This window comes from Herpailurus yagouaroundi, unplaced genomic scaffold (genome assembly GCF_014898765.1).
Source record: "Herpailurus yagouaroundi ecotype Mexico unplaced genomic scaffold, PumYag 220, whole genome shotgun sequence".
Classification (NCBI taxonomy): domain Eukaryota; kingdom Metazoa; phylum Chordata; class Mammalia; order Carnivora; family Felidae; genus Herpailurus; species Herpailurus yagouaroundi.
Genome location: NW_024412451.1, coordinates 2,017,222 through 2,040,680, shown reverse-complemented (window position 1 = coordinate 2,040,680; position 23,459 = coordinate 2,017,222). Strand labels below are relative to the sequence as shown.

The following is a 23,459-nucleotide window of genomic DNA, read 5'->3' as shown; positions in this document are numbered from 1 at the left end:
CTCTGAGATTCCACGCTGGTCCTCCCCGGGATTTTATTCCCGCCCCCCCCAGCATTCTGCGCCCGCCCCCTCCCAGGGGTTTACACCTGCCTCTCCCCAGAATTCGATGTTGCCCCTCCCCCAGAATTCAATCTCCGCCTCCCCTGGAGCTCAAACCCCACCCCTTTTGCCCTCCCGGAGACCGCTCGCGCCCCGCCCCCGTCTCCGGGCGGCTGGTTGAGATTCGGTCACGCCCTCTCCAGAGTTTACAGCGGTCTCCGCCCCCCTGAGGCCACGCCTCCGCGACGGCCCCGCCCACCCGCTCTACTGGCAGTGGGTCCAGCCTCTTCCCGGGAACTCGGTCCCGCCTGGTCTCAGCCCCGCGCGAAGTTCTGTCCCCGCCTCTTCAGCTGTAGCTGAAGCGTCGTCACACCTGCGTGAGGCACGTGGGTTCTCATGGGCCCGCCCCCTCCTGGAGCCCCGCCCCCAAGCGGAAACCACCCCCCCCCCCCCTCCCATGCCCGCCAGGAGACTTTCCTAGTTCTTGCCCCTCGCCCAGTGCCTGTCTCGCTACTGGGTGCGTCTCGGTTTATCCTGTGTCTTTCTAAGCTCTGCCCCGGACTCTGGGCGTCGCTGCGCCATTCCTTTCCAGATTTCTCTTTGCCTCTCTGTGCTCTGGCTTTATGTCTCTCACAATCTTTGGATCTCCTTCGTCCCTTTATTTCTCTGCCTCTGGAGTCCGCACGTGTCAGAGTCGCTTTGTGTTTTCTGGTGTTTCTGCTCTTTGTCTTTCTAACAGCGTTCCTGTGTCACTTGGTCCCCGCGTCTCTTTCCATCCCTTTGACTCTGTCCCTGTGTCTCGATGTGCCTTCTTGTTTCTGTCTCTCTCGACGTCTCTGTTCCAGCCTCTGTTCTCTGTGGCTCTCGCTCCCCGCCAAACCCCCTGTCCTCTCCTGTATTCGGTCCCTACCTCCCCGTGACCGCGGCCTCCCGCCAGGGGGCAGCACAGACCGGCCCCCCGCGCTCCGCTAGCCCTGCGGGGCTGGGCTAGGGTCGGGCCTCCAGATTCCGCCGGTCCCTCCCCTTGTCCTTGTCCCACTTCTATCTTCCCAGCCTCCTCGCGTCTTTGTGTCTCTCGCTCTGACTCGGCCCCTTTGTCTCTCCCCGGAGGCTCCCGCTCCTCCCCACCCCCACCTACCTCTTCACATTCCTAGGGCTGACCGGGGGAGCTGGTGAGGCCGCCCAGTGTGGCAGGGTGAGGGCGGGAAGCGGGAGGCTGAGGGAGGGGATGCCACTGAGCCCCTGAAATCCCTCCTTTCCCTTTCCTCTAGGGTGAGGGTGTCGCCGATCAGCTGGGCGCAGATGCTTGAGACCTTCTTGTCCCCACCAAGAGGAGCCCCTAGACTTGCCCTCCTTCCCCACAGCACACGCCCCAGCTTTGCTCCCCACAGGGCGAGGTCTCAAGTAGGGGAGACTCTTACTGACCTGCCTTCTCTTGGTAATGATACTATTAATAACCGTATTTAGCACTTACTGTGTGCCACGTACACATTTAAGTGCAGTATATTATCTCAAATAACCCACACCTGACCCTATGTGATAAGGAAACTGAGGCACAGAGAGATGAAAGTGACATGGCCCAACAAAGTTACAAAATGGCAAATCCAGGGGCGCCTGGGTGGCTCAGTCGTTAAGCGTCCGACTTCCGCTCAGGTCGTGATCACGCGGTTCCCGAGCTGGAGGCCCACGTTGCGCTCTGTGCTGACAGCTCGGAGCCTGGAGCCTGCTTCGGATTCTGTCTCCCTCTCTCTGCCCCTCCCCTGCTTTCACTCTGTCTCTCTCTCTCTCTCTAAATTAAATATATATTTTTTAATGGCAAATCCAGATCTGACATATCTTAGTGAATTCCTCGCAAGAATCCCACGGAGGAGACACTGTCGTGATCCCCATCTGACTGAAAAGTGCACTGAGCACAGGGTGGCCATTGGCCCCAAGCCACCCAGCAAGGAAGTAGCAAGCAGGGATTTGAACCCAGGCAGTCCGTGCTCTTATATCCTCTCTACCCTACATGTCCTTCAGATAGCATGTATCTCAGGCTTGGCACAAGCCTGGTATGAGCCCAGCTGGATAAATGTGGGTAGTAAATGTGATCTCCCTGGCCTCTCCCCAGTCTGGAGCCAGCCTAGAGGGTCAGGATCTCTGGCTGTTAGTGAGGGCTTTGCCACTAATTTGCTCTGTAATATCCTTGCCTCTGTCCCCACTCCCCTCTCTCCCTTCAACAAAATACCCAGTCCCCAGGGAGATTTCTTCCAGAAGGGCCCGCAGCACCTGCTCTTTTCTGGCCCTGTCAGTGAGTGAGCTCAGCTTTTCTTTCTGGCTGTTCTTTGTCGGGTATGTTTGAGCCCAGGAGGGAAGCCCCAGGAAGGTAAGCTGGACTTTAACGCCCCTTCACAGGCGGAAGGGGACATACATGAGGCTGCGCACTGCCATGCTGATTGACAAATGCCTGGGTGGGTCTCATGCCTGAGGAGTCAACTTTCAGCGTCGAGAAGTCCCATGGCACTTCGCTGAAGAGCCATAGCCTCCGGGAGGTATAGGCACAAGGCCAAGGTCTTTCTCTGATAGAGCTTTGAAGTTGGTGCCAAATACTTACCTGCCTGGCAACCTGTAACCTCTTTTTCTTCTTCCAACAGTCTACTACCCTACTACCAAGTTTTCCTATAGGGCATTCCCTACACTCAAGTCTTTTTGGTTCAGAGGGAGCCTGATCCTGTCCTGGCCAATCAGTGCATTTGATCCCTTGGCCACTGGGATTGGTTCAAAGGTGGGGGTGGGGCCCATTCCAGTCCAATGGGAATTAGCCCTGAGACTTCCTCTTGAATTAATACTAAAGGAACACAATTTTTTTGATATGACTTTTATTTTGTTTTATTTTATTTTATTTTATTTTATTTTATTTTATTTTATTTTATTATTATTTCTTTTTTTTAAGTAGGCTTCACACCCCGACATAGGGCTTGAGTTCAGGGCCCCGATGACAACAGGACTTGAGCTGAGATCAAGAGTCAGATGCTTGGAGTACTTGGGTGGCTCGGTCAGTTAAGTGACTGACTCTTGACTTCATTTCAGGTCATGATCTCATGGTTCAGTTCATGAGACCGAGCCCCACATTGGGTTGCTTGCTGAGAGTGAGAGCTCAGAACCAGTTTGGGATTCTCTCTCTCTCTCTGCCCCTCCCACTCTCTCTCTCTCTTTCAAAAGAAATAAATAAACTGGGGGAAAAAAAGAAAAAAAGTCAGATGCTTAACTGACTGAGCCACCCAAGCACCCCAGGACAGCTTTCTGATGAGACTATTTGAGCCCCTGGATCCAGCTATGCCTGAAGATAGTCAGCCTGGTTATACGAGTGAATAATTTCCCTTTTCATTTACACGAATTTTTTACTTCCTTTTTTTTTTTTTTTTTTTTTTGGTCGTTTGCAGCCAAACATATCCTTACTAATAAAAGCTATGGGAGCCCAAAAAAGGCACAGATTCCTGTAAAGTTGCCAGGGCAGGAAAAGGGGAGTGAAAACTTTTCAGAATCCTTCCAGATGCCCAGGCTTTGAAGGACAGGCAAGCTTTATGACAATGGGGGAAACCGGGAAGGGCATTCCAGGAATAGTAAAGCCATGAAGACACAAGGCAGGGGCATGTGTGAGAGAGGGAGGGGTGGGCTGTGTGTGAGGGGCAACATCTTAGGTCCTAAATGCCGGGTGAAGGGCGGTTCATGCACTTGAGAGCAATAGGGAGCCACAGAAGGTTGTAAACAAGGGTAGCTTACTGCAAACTTGCTTTTACTTCCCGGAGCCCCAGATCCTGCAGGAGATCCCTCTTGCCCCTTCCCCCAGACCCTTGTCCAAGGTGGGGGGGTCAGGCTGAGGGCACAGGCTGCCATCTGTATGCAAATTGCCTGGGACGCCAGACAGATGAGGGACCTTATGCAAATGTACGTCTTCCAGGGAGGAGGGCTGGGACCCTCCTCTCATTAACCCAAGGACCAGGTGCTGAGCACCCCCTTCCTCCCTGGGGTCCCCTCTCTTCCCTCCCCCTAGCCATCTGCTCACCCCCTCTCCAGCTCCCCAGATCCCTCCTGACCAATGTCTGTTCTCACAGTGGTCTCTCTCTCTCCACCTGGTCTCTTCCCTGGACCAAAGGACCCTCTTTTGCTTTTCTCTCTTTCCCTCCATTTTCCTCGGATGATGATACTAATAATAAACACATACCGAAAACATACTCTGTGACAGGCTTTGTAGAAACACTTTGCATGGTTATCAAATTCTCTCAACTAGTCTATGACCCTCTATATGTTTCTGCTGTATTTTTTTTTTTTTTAATATTCACTTCTGCCATATAGAAAACAAGAAAACCGCACAAATAAGGAGACAGATAGGTGGTGAAACAAAGGATAGAACTGAAGAGGCGACTCGCAGGGGCGCCAGGGGGGATGGCTCAGTCAGTTGAGCGTCCACTCTTGATTTCGGCTCCAGTCATAATCTCACGGTTGGTGAGTTCAAGCCCTGTTATCAAGCTCTGCAGTGACAGTATGGAGCCTGTTTGGGATTTCCTCGCTCTCTCTCTCTCTCTCTCTCTCCGCCTTCCCCTCTCATGTGCACTCTCTCTCTCGAAATAAATAAATAAACTTTAAAAAAAAAAAAAAAAGAGAAGCAACTCATGGGGCCTGGTAGACTTATTAAGAATAATTTGGGGGCGCCTGGGTGGCTCAGTCGGTTAAGCGTCTGACTTCGGCTCAGGTCATGATCTCACAGTGCATGAGTTCGAGCCCCGCGTCGGGCTCTGGGCTGATGGCTCAGAGCCTGGAGCTTGCTTCTGATTCTGTGTCTCCCTCTCTCTCTGCCCCTCCCCCGTTCATGCTCTGTCTCTCTCTCTGTCTCAAAAATAAATAGACGTTAAAAAAAAATTAAAAAAAAAAAAAGAATAATTTGAACATAGGGGCGTCTGGCTGGCTCAGTTGGTAGAACTCGCAACTCTTGATCTCAGGGTGGTGAGTTCAAGCCCCACCTTGGGCGTGGGAGCCGACTTAAAGAAAAAAGTAACCTGCACAAAAATGATTTCAATATAGATGGGAAGGATGGACGGGTCGAGGCAGCCCCAAGTGTCTGTGTGTCCATAGGCGCTTCTTGTTGGTGACCCCCAGCTTTGTTCCCTGACGCCTGTGCCCAAGCCATGGAGGTAAAAGCCATGGCTGGCAAGCAGGTTTTCAAACAGCTACGGTTGTGGCTGGGGTCGTTTGCCCCCACGTGGCCCTGACACCCTTTTTTTGGGTGCAGAACCCCCTGGTTCACCCTCCACCGTGAGCATCAGAGCCATGCCGTGAGACACGATTTCAGAGCTGTGTGTGTCCCAGAACTCAGGTGGTGGGGACCTTTGATCACTCGTGCCCTGATCTAAGTGGGTTAACCCACCTCTTCTCTCCAGCTTCTCTCATTTGTTTTAAGCTGATTCAATAAACAGTGGGATCTGAGCATCTTAATTAGGCCGGTGAGCTCTTCTGTACCGGGGGACCCCGAAGTGCTGCTCGGTCGCCTACCGGGAGACTCCCATAGCAGCTCGCCAGTTTCCCACGGTGATGGACCCCACTTTGTCCATTTTGTGGATGAACAAACTAAGGACAGAGAAGCCAGAGGGCAGAGACCTCCCGGCATGCGCATGCCTTATGGTGGCCCTCCACTGGCCAGATGTGACTGATCTCCACTTGATGGGCTCCGGGAGGTGGCCCCTCGGCCAAGGTCACACATACCCATCTCCCACCCCCCTCCCGCTGCTTCTCAGCTGCTCCTTTTCAGCCTTGTTTTCTTTCCCTTTCTGACGGTACTTGTCTTTGAGTCCCAGTTCTCTGGCTCTCCTTGTCCCTGTTTGTCCGTCTCTGCCTCTCTCTCCCCAGATCTCTGTCTCGCTCTTATCTCCTCTGAGCTTCTGCGGTCCACCCCCTTCCCCACCTCCCCTTCTTTCCATCTCTCTCTCAAATCGCTCTTCCTTAGCCTCAGGGAGTCTAACCGGCCTCACTGTTTTTGCTATCTCTCTTCTCTGCCCCGGAAACACTTCTGTGGGTTCCTCTAAGCCACCCCTCCTTCCCTAGGGAACCCTCCGTTGCAAACACCATGCCTCCCCCGGAGGGCGCGGCTCCACCCTAATTCCATCCCCTCCACAGCTCCCCCCCATCCTGCAGCTTCAATTCCCTTGGGCTCTGCAAGACAGATTTGAGAATTTTCCTTATGGGAAGAGCACCCCATCCTCCAAGAGGGCGCCGGTTCTCAGCGCCCTCTGAACCCTTGGCGCCTCACTCTTCCACCCTCTTTCTTATTCTTTCTCCGTGACATCAGACTTCTCCCAGGTCTTGCAAGGAGGGTGGGGGCAGGGAGTGTCACCTGCGCCCCCTTCCCGTCTCGTCCCCCACAGGAGGCTCTGCCCACAGCCTGGCGTGATGTGACAGACAGCATTTATTCCGGACTCCAGTGTCCACAGATGATGGGAGCTGGGGTGGGGGCAGGGGCCCGGATCCAGTGTCGGACTACGCAGTAGGACGTCAGGTGGGGTGGGGGACCGGTAACGGGGGCGGGAGGTAAAACTCGCCCGAGCCGGCCGACCCTCAGAGCCTTGGAGCCTTGGAGCCTCGTCCTGTCCCGGGCCAGGTCCCGGGCTTGGGTCCAGGAGCTATTCTGGGGCCTGAGAGTCACATTCCCTGGAGGAAGGTCCCCTCCTCCCCACCGCCCCTCCCTCCCTCCCCGCAGCAGTGGCTGCTGTAGGTCCCTGCCCAGCCTGCAGAGGAAGGAAGGGAAGGGAGGGCCGGGGAGAAGTGGGAAGGTGGGGGCGGGCGGAGGCGTGAGCAGGCCTGGTTCTCTGACGCGGATTCTCTGATGTCGGGTCTAGTGCAGCCTCTCGGAGGCCCTTGGGCTCAGCACTGGGGACGAGGTAGAGAGGTCAGCCTGCGCCTGTGCTCACGAGGGCCGTTCCACCCCTCCCCGCCTCCCCGCAGCTCCCCCCACCCGCCATCAGGGTGCCCAGGCCCTCACCCACCTCATCTCCGAAGCCCCCGCTGCCATGTCTGGCTCCTCCAGAGGCGCCTCCTGTGAGAAGACCTGTTTGCTCAGGCCGCTCCGACCCTGAGTGGCTCAGTTCTGGCTCCCCAGGTGGCCTGGGAGAGGAGAAGGCACGTTGGAGGCGGTCACGCCTGGGGGAAGGAGTGAGGATGGGGCTCTTCCGGTTGGGATGGCCTTGGGGGATGGGGTGGGGGGGTGGTAAAGGCTTTGGGGTTAGGGACGGGTGGGCAGGACGCTGTAGGAGTTGGAGATGGGTCTGGAGGTGGCTACGGATTGGAGCGGAGGGTGGCCGTGAGCTCAGGCTCAGGAGAGGTTAGATAGAGACGAAATCAGTCAGGAATGGGAATGAGGTGGGGAGCCTGGGAACGAGGTCGGTTAAGCGACTCAGTCTTGGTTTCAGCTCAGGTCGTGAGCCCCGCGGTTCGTGAGATCGAGCCCCGTGTCTGGCTCTGCACTGACAGTGCGGAGCCTGCTGGGGATTCTCTTGATCCCTCTCTCTCTGCCCCTCCCCTGCTCACAATCTCTCTCTCTCTCTCAAAACAAATAAACTTAAAAAAAAGGGGGGGGGGATGGGAACGAGGGAAGCATGGAGGGGAGGGGCCGGAGATGCAGTTGAGGGAGACACTGGGCTTCAGAGTGAGGTTAGGGGTGTGGCGGGGACTGGCGCTGAGGGTTGGAGAGGCTGAGGTTGGCTACAAACCGGGTTTGGGGTTGGGGCTGTCTGGGCATGTGTTCGGGGGTCTGGGGTTGAATATGAGATGCGGGGCAGGGTTGGGGTCAGGGCCGGGGATGTGTCTGGGTCTGGGGCTGAGGACAGGAGGGAGCGGAGGCTGGCCACGTGGGCTGGGTTCGGGGTTCAGGTTGGAGGCGAAGTCAGAGTCGGGTGCAGGGGTGGGGTCGGGTCACAGAAGTCAATTCCAGGGTTGCAGGCCACTCACGGAGCCCCCTTTTCCCCCTGCCGGCAGCAGCCGGGGCGACCCTTGCGTCTCATGCAATAAAAGGCAGCAACGACAAGGAGCAGGAGGCCCACGCTGACGGCCACGGCCATGACAGCCACTCCGGCCTGGGAAGTCTGGGGCGCCACTGCAGGGACAGGACGGAGGAGGAGGGGGTCAGCCAGCGGTGCTCTGTCTGTCCCCCCCGCCAGGGTCCTGTGCACAACCCCACCCACCACCACCAAGTTCCTCACCAGAGCCGAAGTGAAACACATGCAGGGCGTTCCCGTGGGGGTTGGAGGCCTCACAGGAGACCCCGTCTCTGCTCAGGGCACTGGTCACCTTCAGGGTCAGGGAGCTGCTCACCCAGCCCTGCCCTCCGGGGGCCGGCTCTGCTGGCTGTGGAGGCTTGGGTCAGCCCCGGCCCGTGGGCTCAAGGGCTCGGGTGAGGGCAGAGGTGAAGACGGCCAGTCTCCCGGGGAGCGGCTGGCCACGATCGGGGAGAGGGCAGGATTCCCCAAGGGGCTTGGGGGAGGGCGCCTGGGTCCCGCAGGGCTCGGGATGGGGGGGAAGGTCCCTTACACTGCCCCCCAGTTGGCTCCAGCTGAGTTTGGGCTCCGGGTAGCCGCGGGCAGAGCAGACCAGCCTGACTTCATCTCCTTCCCTCCAGCTGCCCTCACTCCTGGGCTGGGTCTCTTCTGCCCTTAATTCTGGTGGCCCTGTGGGTGGCGGTGGGGGGAGAGCGGGAGGCCCATCGGGGAAGGGGAAGGAGGGGGACAGAAAGACAAGGACAGAGGGGACAGGAACAGAAGACAGAGGCACCAGCCGTGGACCCGTCTCATTTGTCCCGCTCCCCCACCCCCACAGCCGCCCGCCCGCTGTCCCCCACCAAACCTGCCCCATCCCGAACCTTGGACCAGCAGCTTGAAGCTCTGGGCGCGGCTGAGGAGGGGGACGGTGGGCATGGAGGCCTCACAGATGTAGGTGCCCGCAGAATCGAAGGTGATGGAGCTCAGAGAGAGCGTGGGGCCGTTCCCCAGGGGGATTGAGTCCTGGCAGGGAGAGGAGGAGGCGGCCAGGCGGGTGTGAGGGAGGGGTCGAGAGACGGGAGAGGGTGCAGGCTGAGGGTCCCCAGGCCGCGGGGCTCCTTTCTCTCTCACCTTGGTCCAGCGCAGGGCAGGCGTGGGCAGACCTTGCACGGAGCAGTTCACGGCTGTGCTGTTGCCCAAGGGTAAGGAAAGTTCCTCCCTGGTGCTGAGCTCAAGGGGGTCCAGGTCTGGAGGCGGGGACAGACTGTCACCTTCCCCAGACCCTCACCCACTCGGCTTAGGGGCTCTCTAGGGCGACTGGGTGGGGGGGGGGGGGGCGCAGATGTGAGTGTACAACCAGAAGAAGAGCTTGTCAGGTGTTTCTCCTTGTTTTCTCTCTCTCTCTCCACGGACTTTCCAGGCTCCCATCCAGGCCAAGCCTTGAGCCCACATCTAACTCGAAAACACAGGCCCCATCTCAGCCACCTTCTTCCAGAGCCGATGACTGGGCCCACAGTTAATGCATGACCGGTCGGGGGGGGGGTGGTGGTGACAAGGTGTTCCTTCTCAGATTGACCACCCAAACCCCTCTACCCATCTTTTCATCGAGCCCCTGTCTGCCCTGCCTTCAAAATGGACCTTCCCGCTTCTCTCCATCTCTGACGTCCGGGTCCGACTGCCCGGACCACCTTGCAGCCACCTCCTCGCCGGTGTCCCCGCTGGCCAAGCTTCCTCCCCTGAGCTGCCAGACGGATCTTTTCGAACCACACACCCACCCGTCAGCCCTGCCCTCCGTGTGAAATCTCGCAGTGGTTACCCACTATATAGAGGCCAAATTCTTTGATAAAGCCCCCAGGATCCTGCTTGGTCTGACCTCTACCTACCTCCTCAACCTCACTTCTCACCGCACGCCCCCACCCCCACCCCCACCCCCAACCTTTGTCCCAAACACCAGCTACCCTACTCTCTTGGTTTCTCTCCAGTACGCCATGTTGGGTCCTGCCTCGGGGCCTTCGCACCTGCTGTTCCCCCGGCCTGGGAGCTCCTCTTCCGGCTCTTCGTGTTTCTGATCCCACTCTTTGGTTTTCCCAAACGGCCCCTTCTCAGGGAGGCCTCTCTGTCCCCCCGTGGTGGACACTGAGATTTCCCCTCTAGCGCTGAAGGATTTGTTCTCCCCCAGCTGTTGAGAAGGATGTCAGCTGTCAGCCCTCAGCTGTCAGCCCTCTCTGGGAACTGCCTCAGCTGCGGAGAGCCCCTCGCTCAAGGTCATGCCCCCTTCCTCGGGCAGGCCACGTGCAATGCCCGGTTGGTGTGGGGTTATAAAGGCCCAGCTCCCTTACCCCCAAGTGGGGCCATACCAGCTTCCCCAGCACCCTGCAGGGCCGACTGAGACCTTTAGACTACAACTGAGACCAATCTTCTGCCTCTGCCCAGTCCTGCTTCCGTGCCCTCCCCAGCCTCCACTCCAGCCTCCATCGGTGGGGATCCCAAGGCGCTTCCCATAAAGCTCCTGCCTACAGCTCTCTGAATCCGAATCTGCTTCCTGGGGACGGAGACAGACGGAGCCTGCACCACCCTCCATCTAGAACAGTCCCCGCTCGCCTGGCCAGTCCCTCATCCCCTCACTCTGCGTCAGTCCCTATAGGGGCTCCATCGCTACTCAAAGCACCTTGTTCAGCATTCACCACCTGTCTCCCCTACTTGACCAAGATCTCTGCGAAGGTGGGGGCTGGGCTGTCTTGTTCATAGATGTCTCCCCAGCCCTGGTCACGGGGTCTAGCCCCAGGAAAGGAGGCAGAAGGAGGGCCAAGGAGGAGCAGGGCCTTTGCACAGCGCTCAGGTGCAAGGAGACTCAGAAGGCTTTCTAGAAGGCTGGAAAGTGGATGGTAGAAAGCAGGGGTGTTAACCTGGAAACGACGAGAGGAGCTCGCCTGGGATGAGGAGACTGCCTTGGTGGGGAGATGGGTCAGCCAAAGGCGCGGCCAGCCAGTTGGGCCTTGAAGGCCGGGGTGGATCGGGGCACTCGGGAGCCACGGCCGGTTCAGAGTGGGGGGATATCAGGTGTGTGCTTTGGAGTGAGCTCTCTGGCCACTTCGTATGGGAGACTGGAGGGGGCTGGGGCTGGGGCTGGGGCAGGCACGCAGGGGGCAGAGGGGACCATCCAGACCAGGACCAGGACGAGGACCCCAGAAGTGGAAAGGGTTGCCGGCGGGGCTGTGTGGGGGTGAGGGTGAGGAGGCCGCTGGTGCCGGGGTCCCCCTGCCCATCCCCCCGGGACGCTCACAGGCCACGCGCAGCTCCAGGGTTTTGGAGAGCTCCGCGTCCTCAGCAGCGTCGTAGTCCTCCACCCTGCAGCCGTAGGTCCCGCTCTGGCCCCGCTGAACCCCCTCCAGGGTCAAGTTCCCCTCAAGATTTGTTTTCAGCACGTCCTCCTGCTTGTCCTGGGTGACCAGGGATGAGGAACCCGGCTCAGGAGCCGCCCTGGTCCGGGGGTGGGGGCGGGGGTCATGCTGGGTCGGGGTCAACCGGGTCAGAGTCAGGGGTCACCGGGTTAGCATCGTGCTAGATCGGAGCCCACTCAAGCAAGGGGGCAGAGGCCCTGCCAGGCCAGGGGCCACCCCGGCTGGGTATCGAGCTGAGTTAGGACTCTCTCAAGTCAGGGCTCAGAGGTCCTGTGAGCTCCTGGGTCAACAGGCAGGCGCCTCGCTAAGCCGGGGGCCACCCAGGTGAAAGGTCAGAAGTCGGCGGGGGCCAATATGTCACAGAGGTCAGGGGCCAGGACTTCCAAAGGAACGACGGGGTGAGTCACCTGAAGGCGGAAGAATGTGTATTCCGGATTGGGGCTGCCGTCCCCCCGGCAAAAGAGCTGGACGGAGTCCCCCTCGCGTACCCAGCCCTCGGTGGTGGAGGGGCTGTCCACCCAGAAATGCACGTGTTCCGTGGGATCTAAGAGAAAGGGCAAAGGGGAACACGGGTCAGGGCAGACTCACGGTCAGGGTCGAGGGTAGGTCAGGTCAAGGGTAAAAGGCAAGGGCTGGGTTAGGGGAGAGAGGTCAGGCCCCAGCCAAGGGGAAGGCTGCGGTCGGTCAAAGGGTAGAGGTCACATCTGTCATAGCTCAGGTTCCCGCTTATTCTGAGTTCAGCGACCAGAGAGGTCAGAGGTGGAGCTGAGCTGAGAGTGCAGGTCAAGGGTCAGAGGTCGGCGTGGGGGACCCCGAGCTGGTGTGAGAGGGCGGGGCGTGGTTCGGGTGCGAGGCTCTGTGGGCCTCCGGGCACTCGAGGCTGTCAGAGGTCAGGATGGGGGGGGGGTGCCTGGAGGGCTTGCGGGGCCAGGCCTCAGGGAGGTGAGGGGGCCGCGGCCGGGGAGGTGGGGACCAGCCTGGACTCACAGTGCAGGGTGAGGCGGAAGGCAGGGCTGTCCAGGTGGCCGTGCTGGCCCGCGGGCAGGTGGTAGCGCACGGAGCAATGGAAGCTGGCGTCCCGGTCGGCCTTGTGGAGCCGCAGGTAGAGGGTGCTGGTGAGAGACTGCAGGCCTGAGGCCTCCCGCACCGTGCGGCTGGTCATGTAGCCGGCTGGCAGAGAGGGAGGAGGCGGCGGGTCAGCCAGCACACCCCCCCCCGCCCCCCGCCACCACCCGGCGCCGTCCCGCGTCCAGCTGGGCTCCCGCGCCCGCTCACCTGAGTTCACCTCCATGGGCACCTCCAGCCGCTGCCCGTTCCGGTACCACGTGATCTGGGGGGCCGGGTTCCCGTTCCGGCTGTTGCAGGTGGCGATCTAAGGCAGACACAGGCGTGGCCCTGGGCCCTGAGGTCGGTGCGGGGGGCGGGGAGGGGGCCCTCTTTCCTGGGGACTTCTCCTCGCTCCGGATACAGGAGTCTGGGTTCCCCAGCCCTCTCCTCCCCCAGGATGCAGGAGTGCAAACCTCCCCCGCCTCCCAGCCCCCTCACCCCCGTCCCCCTCACCCCCGACCCTGGAATTGAGGTCCAGCCCGAGGTACCTCCTGGGCAAAGTCATCCACCACAGACAGGATCCCTTTGTTGGGGGAGACCTCGGTGGCCTCTGGTTTTGCTGTGGGGGAGACGGTCGGGTCAGGAGCCCCTCTCCTGGGCTCTCGCCCACCCGCCTCTTCCGTGGGGGGGGCCCGCAGACACTCACCGAACATGTGGAGCCGCGTGGTGGCCTCGGCGCTGCCCGCCGCGCCCGCCTTCACCACGCACACATAGTTCCGCTCGTCGCCCACCTGGGCCTCGGTCAGCACCAGGCGCCCCCGGGCGTCCAGCTGGTACGGGGGGCTGCGGCCCCGAGAGTCGTGCACCGTGCCCTGCAGCTCGGAGCCCTGCAGCTCGGCCGAGGCCAGGCGGTGGCGGACCCCAGAGCGGTCTGCCTGTGGGGGGGGGGGGGGGGGGGGGGGGCTCAGCTCCAGGCCGCCTGGCCTGCCTCCCCCAGTGTCTCTTTATCTCTCTCCACGACCTTTTCCATCTGCTGCTCTCTGGGTCACCTGCCTCCTCTTGTCACCTCCCTCCGGTCCCCTGTTCCCTGGCCTGCGTGTGGGTTTCCTCTCCCCAGGTCCAGGCCCCTTGTTCTCCATCACACTCTGTTCTTCTCTCTCTTCCTCTCTCTGTCTCCCTCTCCAGCCCTGTGTCTCTGCCTCTTATCTCCTCTTTTTTCCTCTCTCCTTCTAGTCCTGCACCCCTGGGGTCTCCCGCTATCTCCTTGTCTGTCTCTGAATGGTCTCTCTCTGGAGCCTGCGCTCTGAACGGGGCGTCTTCTTTCTAGTCTCAGCTGTGCCCAGACACCAGGGGACCTTGGAGTGTCCTTCCCCTGGCAGGGGTCTCAATTTCCCCATCTGTACAATGGAAAGGCAGCTGGACGGAGCCCTTAGGTCCTTTGGGCTCTGAGGAGGGAACGCACGTTTGCAGCCCTGTGGTGCCCTGACCCCCAGGCCCCTTGGCCACCCTCTGGCCCCCAGCCTGCAGCACTCACCAGGAACCATTCCAGCACAAAATGGTCGTGGGCCCCCAGGGGGGTGCAGTTCAGGGCGACGGGCTCCCCTTTCATCACCTCCACCAGGGAAGGCACGGATAAGTGGACCTCGGCCTGGGCACCTACAGGAGAGCCACTGAGCTCTTTTTGCCTCTGTTGGGGACAGCCCTCCAGACAGAGCCCCTCCTCCCTCAGACCCAGGAGTCCTGGCTCCCAGTGCCCTCCTCCCTCAGACCCAGGAGTCCTGGCTCCCAGTGCCCTCCTCCCTCAGACCCAGGGTCCAGGACCCCAGCCCCTCCTCCCTCCCATCAGCATTCGTCTCCATCTCTCTCCACAGGACTACGGGCTCCTCCCCTGGGCCACACAGGGCCCTGGCTGCTTCTATCCAATCCTCCTGGGGTACGACCGCACCTGTCCTTGTGCTTGCCACTAGACCAGCCGCCCCCCCAAGGGCAGGGCCAGCTCTGGTTCATCCCTTGGCCTCCAGCACCCTGCGCAGGGCCTGGCACGTCGCCAGGGATCTGTGTCTCTCGCTCTGGGTCTCCATCTCTAGTCCCACAGTCTCTGCCTCTCTGTCAGCCTGACAGTCTGTCTCCGTCTCTCTCAGCCCCTGGGTCTCTGTCAGGAGTCGGGGGCCGGGGCTGCAGCTGAGGCAGAATGGGTGTGTGGGGGCGGTCAGGGGGGACAGGGCTGGGCAGGTTTCAGGAATGTGGGAGGGACAGGCTGGCCCAGACCTGCCCGGCCTGGCACCAGATCCCCCTACCCACCCCTTGGCCCCTCTGCCTCTTTGCCGAGCAGGGAAGGGGATAAGGTGTGTCCCCTCCGATTAGGCGAGCGGTGAGGCCCAGGATGGCGGGTCCTGAGGGAGAAGGGAGCGGGAGTGGGGGGCGGCTGGACTCCTGTCCCAGGATCCTGGCAGACAGAGCTGTTCCCGTTGGGGAAACCATGCTCTCTCACCCTCTGGGCTGGCATCCTGGCATCAGCTCTCACTTCTGAGAACCTCCCTTTCCTTCCCCGCCCAGCTTGACCCAGCCCTGCCCCTGGGGACCCACCATTTGCCATGCTTGTGCCGGGGGCCTGGATTCCCAGGCACCCACCTCCGGCCCAGGCCTGTCCCAGGGGAGGGGTGTGGGGCCAGGCTGGTGCCTGGGGCTAGTCTGAGCAACAGACAGGAGGAGGATGGAGAGATCTCTCTGTCCCTGGCTGCCAGCCCCTCAAGGCCTCCTCCCCATCCCACCACCACGCAGGTGTGTGGATTTATCTGGAACCCAGGAAGAGGGCACGGTCACTCGGAAACACTGTTCCGCCGTCACTGCCCAGGGCCAGCGCTCCAGCCCTTCCGCGAGGGAGGGGAGTTCTTTAGAGCCTGGCTCTGAGTCCAGATCGGGGAAGCCTCAAACGCATGTGGTTCCCTGCGATCTAGCTGGAAGGTCCCCGACCCTCGCAAAACTTGAGAACCTTTCAGAGGGAGGCCCTGGGGTTTTGGTCTCCTGTGTCCTGGGGAAGCCACTCCGGCCACTGGAGGCCTGGACCTTTGGGTCTGAGGAAGCAGGAGTCCCGGGACTCCGATTCCAGGGGCTGAGGGCCCCTTCGCTCCTTGGTCCCGAGCGCGGAGGGGGCTGGCTTCTCAGGTGGTGACTAACCCGCTGCCTGCCGGCGTCTGCCCAGCCCCTCTGCCGGGCCGTCCCCAGCTCGCTCGTTGGGAAGGGTATCCCCCGTGCTCCCGTATCCCTCCTCCCCGGGGCTCCCACGTTTGGCTTCCTGGGGTCGAGGAGATCCCCTTCCCCCTTCCCTTTCCCGGGGTCCCCAGGGGCCGCCCCCAGCGGCTCCCTGCTCTCTGCCTCGGCCGTACCTGGGTGCGCCCCCAGCAGGAGCGCGAGCACCAGCAGCCTGGGGGCCCTGCGCGCCCCGGCCCGGGCGTCCGGGGGCTCCATGTTCGCGGCGGCGGCAGCGGGGCGGCGATTGCCCGGGCTGCGGCTCCAGCGGCCGCGGGGCTGGGAGCGATCAGGCCCCGCCCCTGGCAGCCCCGCCCCGCCCCGCCCTCCCGAGCCCCCCCTTGAGTCCCCCCCCCCCAACCTCAAACCCGGGCGCCCCGCCAAGACCTCCCACTGCCCGGAGCGGACCTCCCAGCGCCCGGCCCCGGGCCCCGGAGCGGGGCTCCCTCTGCCCCCAAGCTCTGGGCTGCCTGGCTCGGGCTGACCGGTGCCCGCGGCGGTGGCCTGACCGACCAGTCTAACCAGTGTCTTGGGCTGTGACCTCACCACCCCGCTGCGGCCGCCATCCCCCCTAATTCGGACCAGGGGTCATCACGGCAGGTGACCGGGGCTTGCCCAGTTGATTTTACCCAGCTGACCCCGCACGACCAGTGAGTGGCCTGCACTGGCCTCTCCCAGGGTAACCGGTGGTTCCCAGCATGACCGGGGGCTTGCACTCCCCTCTCCCAGTACAACCAGCGGTGCCCCGCCTGATCGGTGGCCTAGAGCAGCTTCCTCCAGGGTGCCTGGTGAGGCTCTTCCCTGGAGCCCGTGCTGCTTTCCTGTCTGACCAGTGGCCTGGAACCCATCAGTTCAATCTCTTAAATTTCACGGCCTTCAAACCTCAGTTCAGCCCGGGTCTCTGTGATGATGGGGGGAGGGGTGGGGAGAGCGAGTGCTGTGGGGTGCTCTTTCCTGGGCTCTCCTCCACTCCGTAGGGCCCTCCCTCTCTTCTCCCCATCCAGGGAATCCCAGGAATGCCACCCTCCTTCCTCCCTTCCTCTCCCCTTCACTCCCTCACAACCTTGGGGGGCAGGGCAGGAGAATTAGGCTGGAGGGAGCAGGTGAGAGGGGGAGGGGAGCAGGCTAGGGCACCTGGGGGGAGGTGGGAAGAGCAGAGCTGTGGGTTGGAAGGGTCACAGGTCAGATGGGGGGTCACAGATCAGACTGTCCAAAGCTTCTCACAAGCCAGGTCTGACTGGGGCAAAATCCTCTGGGGGTGGGGGTTGGGGGGCGGGAGAAATGTCACTGGTTATATAGGGAGTAGCTAGCCCTGGACACTGGTCAGAATGAGGGGGGGGTGGTCACTGGTGGTCACTGGTAAGATGCCTTTGCCCATCAGACACGGAAGGAAGGCTTCAATTACAGGTCAGCTTGGGAGTTGTTGGTCAGACTGGTCAAGGTGCTACTTTCTTCTTTGGTGATACAGGAGAGCAACCGTTACACCGGCAGAAGAGACCCTTTAGTATTAGTCACACCATTGCCTCCTCCGGGATGCCCTCCCCGCTCCCTGGCTGGATCAAGGGCTCCCACAACCCCCTGGGCTCCCCCACCCCAGTCCTGCACACTCTGGGTCATCCTGGAGATGACCACCACTCTGGGGATTAAGCTGTCCCCTCACATGGACTGTAAATCCATGAGGGCAGGGCCGGGGCGGTCTCTGTTGGTCACTGCTGTGTCCCCAGCATAAGGCCAGACACAGAGCAAGCGCTCAGGGAAGGTTTGCAGGGCTCAAAAGGCAGGAGCACACGGGCTCACTGGATCACCGCAGGACACATGATACAAAGTCACTCATGGACATGGGGTGCCTGGGTGGCTCAGTCGGTCAAGCATCTGACTTTGGCTCAGGTCAAGATCTTGCGGTTTGTGGGTTCGAGCCCCGTGCCGAGCCCCGTGCCAAGCCCCGTGTTGAGCTCTGTGGTGACAGCCTGGAGCCTGCTTCAGGTTCTGTGTTTCCGTCTCTTCTCTGCCCTTCCCCCGTTCGTGCTCTGTCTCTCTCTCTTTTTCTCAAAAATAAATAAACATTAAAAAAAAAAATCACACTCACTCCTGGACAAATACACCTTCAAGGGCTCGTGTCCCTGTTGCTTGGGCTGGACCCTAGTAGGCACCCTCTCATCAGTCCATCTTCCTCAAGAATCCAACCAGCCAAGGGTCTAGGTGGAGAGAAGGACTGGTGTGGAGTGTGAATGAGGGAGGGAAGGCATAAATACCAGCCACAGTCCCTCACAGACCTGCAGAAACGGGTACCCTAACGTCATCTGCCCTTATCCCCTACAATTTCTTCCCACAAAACAGCCGGAGGGATCCCGTTAAAATGGGAGTCAACCCACATCACTCTTCTGCTCAGAATCATTCCAGGGTTCCTCCCAAAGTAAAAGCTAAAGTCTACTCCATGGCTCACCAGGTCCTCAATCCTTGGTACCTCCCTGACCCCATCGTTCTTTCTCTTCCCCTTTGCTAGCTCTGCTCTTGCCACGCTGGCCACTTTGCTTCCGAGCCATTCCTCCGATGCCAGCCGTGTGCTGGCCTCAGGACCTTTGCACTTGCTCCTCCCTCTGCCGGGACATTCTTGTCCACACAGCTCCCTCCTTTGCTGGCTTCAGAGCTCTTCTCCAACATCACCCTCATCAGTTTCCCTTGACCATCTTATTTCAAATAGCAATTCCTGCTATCCCAGCCATTCCTCATTTCCCTTATCTTACTACATTTTCCCTCCATAGCACTGATGCAACAAGCCCTAAGAGAACCGAAACTTTGTTCTGTTTACCACTGAATCTCCAGCGCCTAGAACAGTGCTTGGTGGGAGGAACAGAGTAAATACGAATGGAATAAACGAATTTCCTAGTCCCATCCTTCCTGTCTCATATGCATATAGTACACATTTCACATTTGTTTATTTTTTTATAACTATTTTTTTCTATTTATTTGAAGCACAGTAAAAAAAAAAATTGGTGCACTTTGGAAACTCAGTGGCATAGTTATTTAATTTTTTAAATGTTTATTTATTTTTGAGAGAAAGAGAGCGAGCGAGAAAGCCCAAGCAGGCTCTGTGCTGTGAGTGCAGAGCCCGATGCCGGGCTCGAACTCACAAACTGTTGAGATCATGACCTGAGCCGAAATGGGAGAGTTGGCCGCTTAACCGACGGAGCTACCCAGGCGCCCCCACATTTTATCCATTTCATTGTGTTTTAGGGAGAGAGCGGGTGGGGGGGGGTGTGGTGCAGAGAGAGCCCCCACACGAGGCTCCCTCCCGTGACCTTGGGTTCATGACCTGAGCTGAAATCGAGTAAGAGTCTGCCGTGCAATGGACTGAGCCTCCCAGGTGCCCCTGGTGTCACCACTTACGCGTTGTCATTAACAAGCCTCATTTTTCCTCTACAGCCCCGCCCTCCCCCCCATCCTCAGCTTCCCTTTCCAGGTTGCTTGCCCTCAACAGTGGCCCTGGAAGCAGATGATTCTCCTTTTGAAGTCCATTTAGGAAGGGCAGGTGTAGCCCAAGTTTGTGTCCTCATGCTTAAGTCATTCCCCTTGCTTTAGCTTATTCCGTGGGCCTTTCATTGTCTCCCGTCATCACAAGAAGGGCGAGTACAGTACAGACGGTACTCCCAGGGAGAGACCACAGTCACGTAACTTCGATCAACGTAGATTGTTTTCACTGTTCTTTTTCGTCGTTAGGTGTTGCTCATATCTTAGTGTACCTAGCTTGTGAATTGAACTGTATCGTAGGTTTGTCCAGACATCCACACACCAAGTCGCTAGTCAAAAACATGAAGTATGGCTGCCGTCCGATACCCTCTGTGGTTGCAGGCATCCGGTCGGGGTCTTGGAACCGTCCCCCTCGTGGATAAGGGGGACCAGTGTGCCCATCATTGTACACACACTGTGCGATGGTCCACTTTAAACTAGTTCACAGCTTGGGCAACACGGGACCAGGATACATTTGGAGGGGAATGGTGATTTCCCCCGTCATTCCAGATTTGCGTCTGGAGGATGGAACCATCGGGAGTCTGTGTTGTCTCGGAGGTCACTGTGTGTGCATTTTGGGTTGGACAACAAGAGTTAGCTGTGCAGGGAAAGTTTAGATAAGAACTTTAAAAAAAAAAAAAAACGTTTTCTATTTATTTATCTTCAAGTAATCTCTGCACCCAATGTGGAGGCTGAGCTCACAGTCCTGAGGTCGAGAGTCACACGCTCTTCCTAAAAGTGTTCGACATGTATTCATCTTTGAGAGAAACAGAACGTGAGTGGGGGAGGGGCAGAGAGCGAGGGAGACGCAGAATCCGAAGCGGGCTCCCCGCTCTGAGCTGTCAGCACCGAGCCCGACGTGGGGCTCGAACTCGCGAACCGCGAGACCATGACCTGGGCTGAAACCAAAGGGTTGGATGCTCAACTGACGGAGCCACCCAGCTGCCCCCGTCCTGCTATGCTTTGAATCGGGAACTAATAATGCCAAAAACCGGGGACTGGTTCCTCTCTTCTTCCCTCACGTGGCTGGGACCCGTTCTATTTTCCTAAGATGCCTGCGACGGTATCTCTCGTTCCGTATGCTACAGCCCCATCTTGACGCTCCACTGAGAGGGGGGCGTCTAGGTCCCTTCCTCTTACATCTGTGCCCTTTGGGGACTCACGTGCAAAGATGAGAACGGGGCAGGGGTGATGCTGCAGGACTCCCAAGATTAGGTAGCCTCTGCCTGGGTCACTGGAAACTTCTCCATCAAGCCTTCAGCCACCACGTAAGCAGCCAGACTGCCTCAGGGGACCACGCTGTGGGGGTGGGGCGGGGCGGCGCCTAAACTAGAAGCCAGGCCACCACCCGGAGAGGTGTGACTGCACCCTGCCCAGAACCACAGGGCCGAGCCCTTCCCCAAATCCTGGCCCCGGAGAGATTCTGTTCCCTTTCACGGCTCACTTTCCCATCCCGGTCCCCTAAAAATCGTTCCCCTCTGCACTGGGATACCTTCCCCACATCTTTTCAGTTCCAGCTCGGATGTCTCCTCCTGGAGGCCCTCCCTGACCTCCCAGGCTGGGTCAGCTGCCCGCTCTGGGCCCCTGTGGCGTCCCAGTTTCCCCCATCCCAGCCCTGCCCGCTCTGGGTCGTCACTATCTGTCCTCCACTGGACTGTGAGCCACCGGAGATGGGGGGGGGGGGGGGGGGGGTGGCGGGTAGTGATTACTGCGCCGTGCCAGCCTCATCCAGCCTGGGCTGGGCCCAGGGCAGGGTAGGGCTCACGGTTTAAACCGAAGTGGAGGGAGGCTTGAACCTCCGAGATGAGTGATGAGCGAGGGAGACACTTGTTCAGTTTGATTTGGACTGGAAATCACTGTTACTCTGGGAGAAGATCCCAGGGAGGGATGGAAGAAAGAGAAGGTTAGGAACGCTGCGCAAGACCAGGTGTGTAACTCTTAAAGAAACGAGAGATCTTTTGGAGTAGGGGCTTGGGACTTGGATATCTGGGCCTGGGTTCAGGAATTAGTATTATTTTTTCATTAATGGGGTGAGGGGGTTGGTTGCCTGATTCTGTGAAAACTTGGGACTCCGGGCTCCTGGGTCTGAGGGAGGAGGCTGGCGGCCTGGACTGTTGGATCTGAGGGAGGAGGCTGGAGGACTGGACTCCTGAATCCAGAAGAGCTGGGTTCCCCACCATTGCCCCTCCAGACCCCTGGATTCAGCAGGTGGCGATCAGGCCTCAAGGACCACCTGTTCCCAATGTCAAGCTGCCCCCTGGTGGCTGCTATAGTTTTCTCCACACATCAGACGACAGACCAGGCTTGGCAGTTTATTATTCACAAACCCCTTGCAGCCGCTGGGGCTCCCTTTAGCAGCACGTGTGGTGCCCTGCAAGGCAGAAAGAGAGGTGGGTCAGATAGTATCCCAGTCAGGTTGGGGGACAGGGCAGGGCCAGGCCGAGGGAACCTGGCCAGCGCTGGGGTGGGGTCGACTCACCGGCCCCCATGCCTGGGCAGCGATCACGGGCCCCACGGGGGGGCAGCCGGAGGGGTGACTTTTCCTTTAGGAGTTTCTGCAGTGGAGAGAGTTTGAAGAGGGGCTACTGATTTTCTGGAACCAGTGTTCTTCCCTTCTGCCCCCCATTCCATCCTCCTTCAGACCTGGGAGCCCTGGACCCCAGCTGTCTCTCCACTCACCCTGTGGCTCCCTCCCTGGCCTGAGGGTTGGAGGTGATTTTCCAGGGGGCTAAGGCCACAGTCTTAATTCTTGGCAAGGGTAGCGGGCCCTGAAGTCTGGGGAGGGCCAGAGGTACCTGGAGGGGAGGAGATTAAGAAGTGTCACAGCTGAGCTGCAGCGAACTGTCATTTCATAGGCCCAGATGGTGGTAACACATGGGTGGCTGGGGGCCAGGAGGAGGGAGGGACAGCCCAACAGTCTCGTCCTTGTCCATGCTGCTTTTTTCCCTAGCACCTCTGGCTCGAGTAGGAAGTTCTGTCCGTCCGGCCGTTCATCCATCCATCCATCCGTCCATCCATCCAACTCACAAGCATTCCCGGAGCGTCTACAGTGTGGGGCCAGGCACCCTTCTAGGCTCTGAAGAGACAGCCATGAACCAGGCAGACAAAAATCTCTGTCCTCGTGCCGCGGATAAATTTACCGAGCAAAAGACTTACCATGAGTAATCAATGCATGAACAAGGAACTATCCACAGAGTATTAAGTGACCTTCAGGGAACTGGAATAGGCCTGGGGGGGACTGGGGGGCGGCTGGGGAAAACCTCTTAGAAGGAGGGCGATGGAACACAAGGCTGAGTGTGACAAGGAAGTAGGCAGAGGTCCTGTGGTGGGCGGTGGGCTTATGGCCTGTTAGGACAGCAGTAGTCCCTTGTTGCTGAAAAGGAATTGGGGGGGATGGTAGGAGGTCAGAGAGGTGGAGACGGGTCAGGTCTCCAGGCCCTGTGAGCTGTGGAGGGTATGTTGGCTTTTTCTTGGAGCCCTGGGGGAATTAGTGGGGGCTTCTGAGAGGTCAGGGAGGGGTATGATCCAGGTTACGTAACCCACGCTTGCTGACTTCATCGGGACCTGTGGGGCCCACGCCGGGCTGATTGCCATTCTCCACGTGGAGACAGCGAGGACGGGAGAGGTCCCCAGTGGCCAGCAAGGGGCCAGGGTCCCGCCGAATGACGATCTTGCTGCCTAGGGGTGGGTTTCTCAGACGGAGGACAGCACACGCAAACCGTACCCACATTGCCACTGGCCTCTGCCATGATGCGCATTTCACAGACAAGGGAAGAGAGGCCCACAGGAGTGGAGGACGGAGTCTGGAGTCTCGAGCCGCGGGCCTGGGATCCATTCCTCACCCTGTCATTTTGAGCCGATGGCCTCCACATCTCCGAGGCTCGGTGTCCCGTGCTTTACGGCAGGGATCACAACAGTACCCACCTCACGGGGGCTGTCATGACCGCCAAAATTAATACACGAAACACAGGGCCGGGTGCCCAGCAACTCAGACACACGTTAACACGTTAACTATGCTCATTACGGCCGTCACTTTGCTGGGAGGCAGGACCCCCGGGGGCCATCCCTCTTACAGCATGTTTTGAAGAACCAAGGGGGTAGGAGTTGACTGGAATTTGAATCAGGCAGGGTTTGGGGAGAAGAGGAGAGGGCACGCCAGGCGGAGGGCACAGCCCGGGCCAAGGTGTGCCCACGTGGCCGGAGGCGCCCCCCC

The 23,459-nt window shown here is 59.3% G+C and overlaps 2 protein-coding genes across 4 annotated transcripts in view; both read right to left on the bottom strand.

Annotated features, from left to right (window-relative positions):
• Positions 1 to 6,460: 6,460 nt before the first annotated feature.
• Positions 6,461 to 16,009, bottom strand: BCAM (basal cell adhesion molecule (Lutheran blood group)). Its single transcript, XM_040457350.1, has 15 exons — positions 15,877 to 16,009; positions 14,025 to 14,146; positions 13,197 to 13,425; positions 13,039 to 13,109; positions 12,719 to 12,815; positions 12,431 to 12,613; positions 11,851 to 11,987; positions 11,326 to 11,482; positions 9,174 to 9,289; positions 8,924 to 9,065; positions 8,596 to 8,732; positions 8,268 to 8,412; positions 8,017 to 8,161; positions 7,056 to 7,173; positions 6,461 to 6,939 (listed from the first exon to the last, which is right to left on the bottom strand). Exons 1-15 carry the CDS (start codon positions 15,956 to 15,958, stop codon positions 6,934 to 6,936), a joined length of 1,887 nt encoding a protein of 628 aa, XP_040313284.1. The 5' UTR covers positions 15,959 to 16,009; the 3' UTR covers positions 6,461 to 6,933.
• A 5,476-nt stretch (positions 16,010 to 21,485) lies between these two features.
• The window catches only part of CBLC (Cbl proto-oncogene C), an 11,857-nt gene continuing 9,883 nt past the window's right edge, over positions 21,486 to 23,459 (bottom strand). For 2 of the 3 annotated variants that reach the window (XM_040457346.1, XM_040457348.1), the window contains 3 exons: positions 21,926 to 22,041; positions 21,726 to 21,801; positions 21,486 to 21,617 (listed from right to left, as the gene is read on the bottom strand). In XM_040457346.1, the coding sequence (XP_040313280.1) occupies positions 21,792 to 21,801; positions 21,926 to 22,041 (126 nt within the window). In that variant the 3' untranslated portion in view covers positions 21,486 to 21,617; positions 21,726 to 21,791. The remainder of the gene's footprint in view (positions 21,618 to 21,725; positions 21,802 to 21,925; positions 22,042 to 23,459) is intronic. The other variant, XM_040457347.1, reaches the window with a different exon arrangement.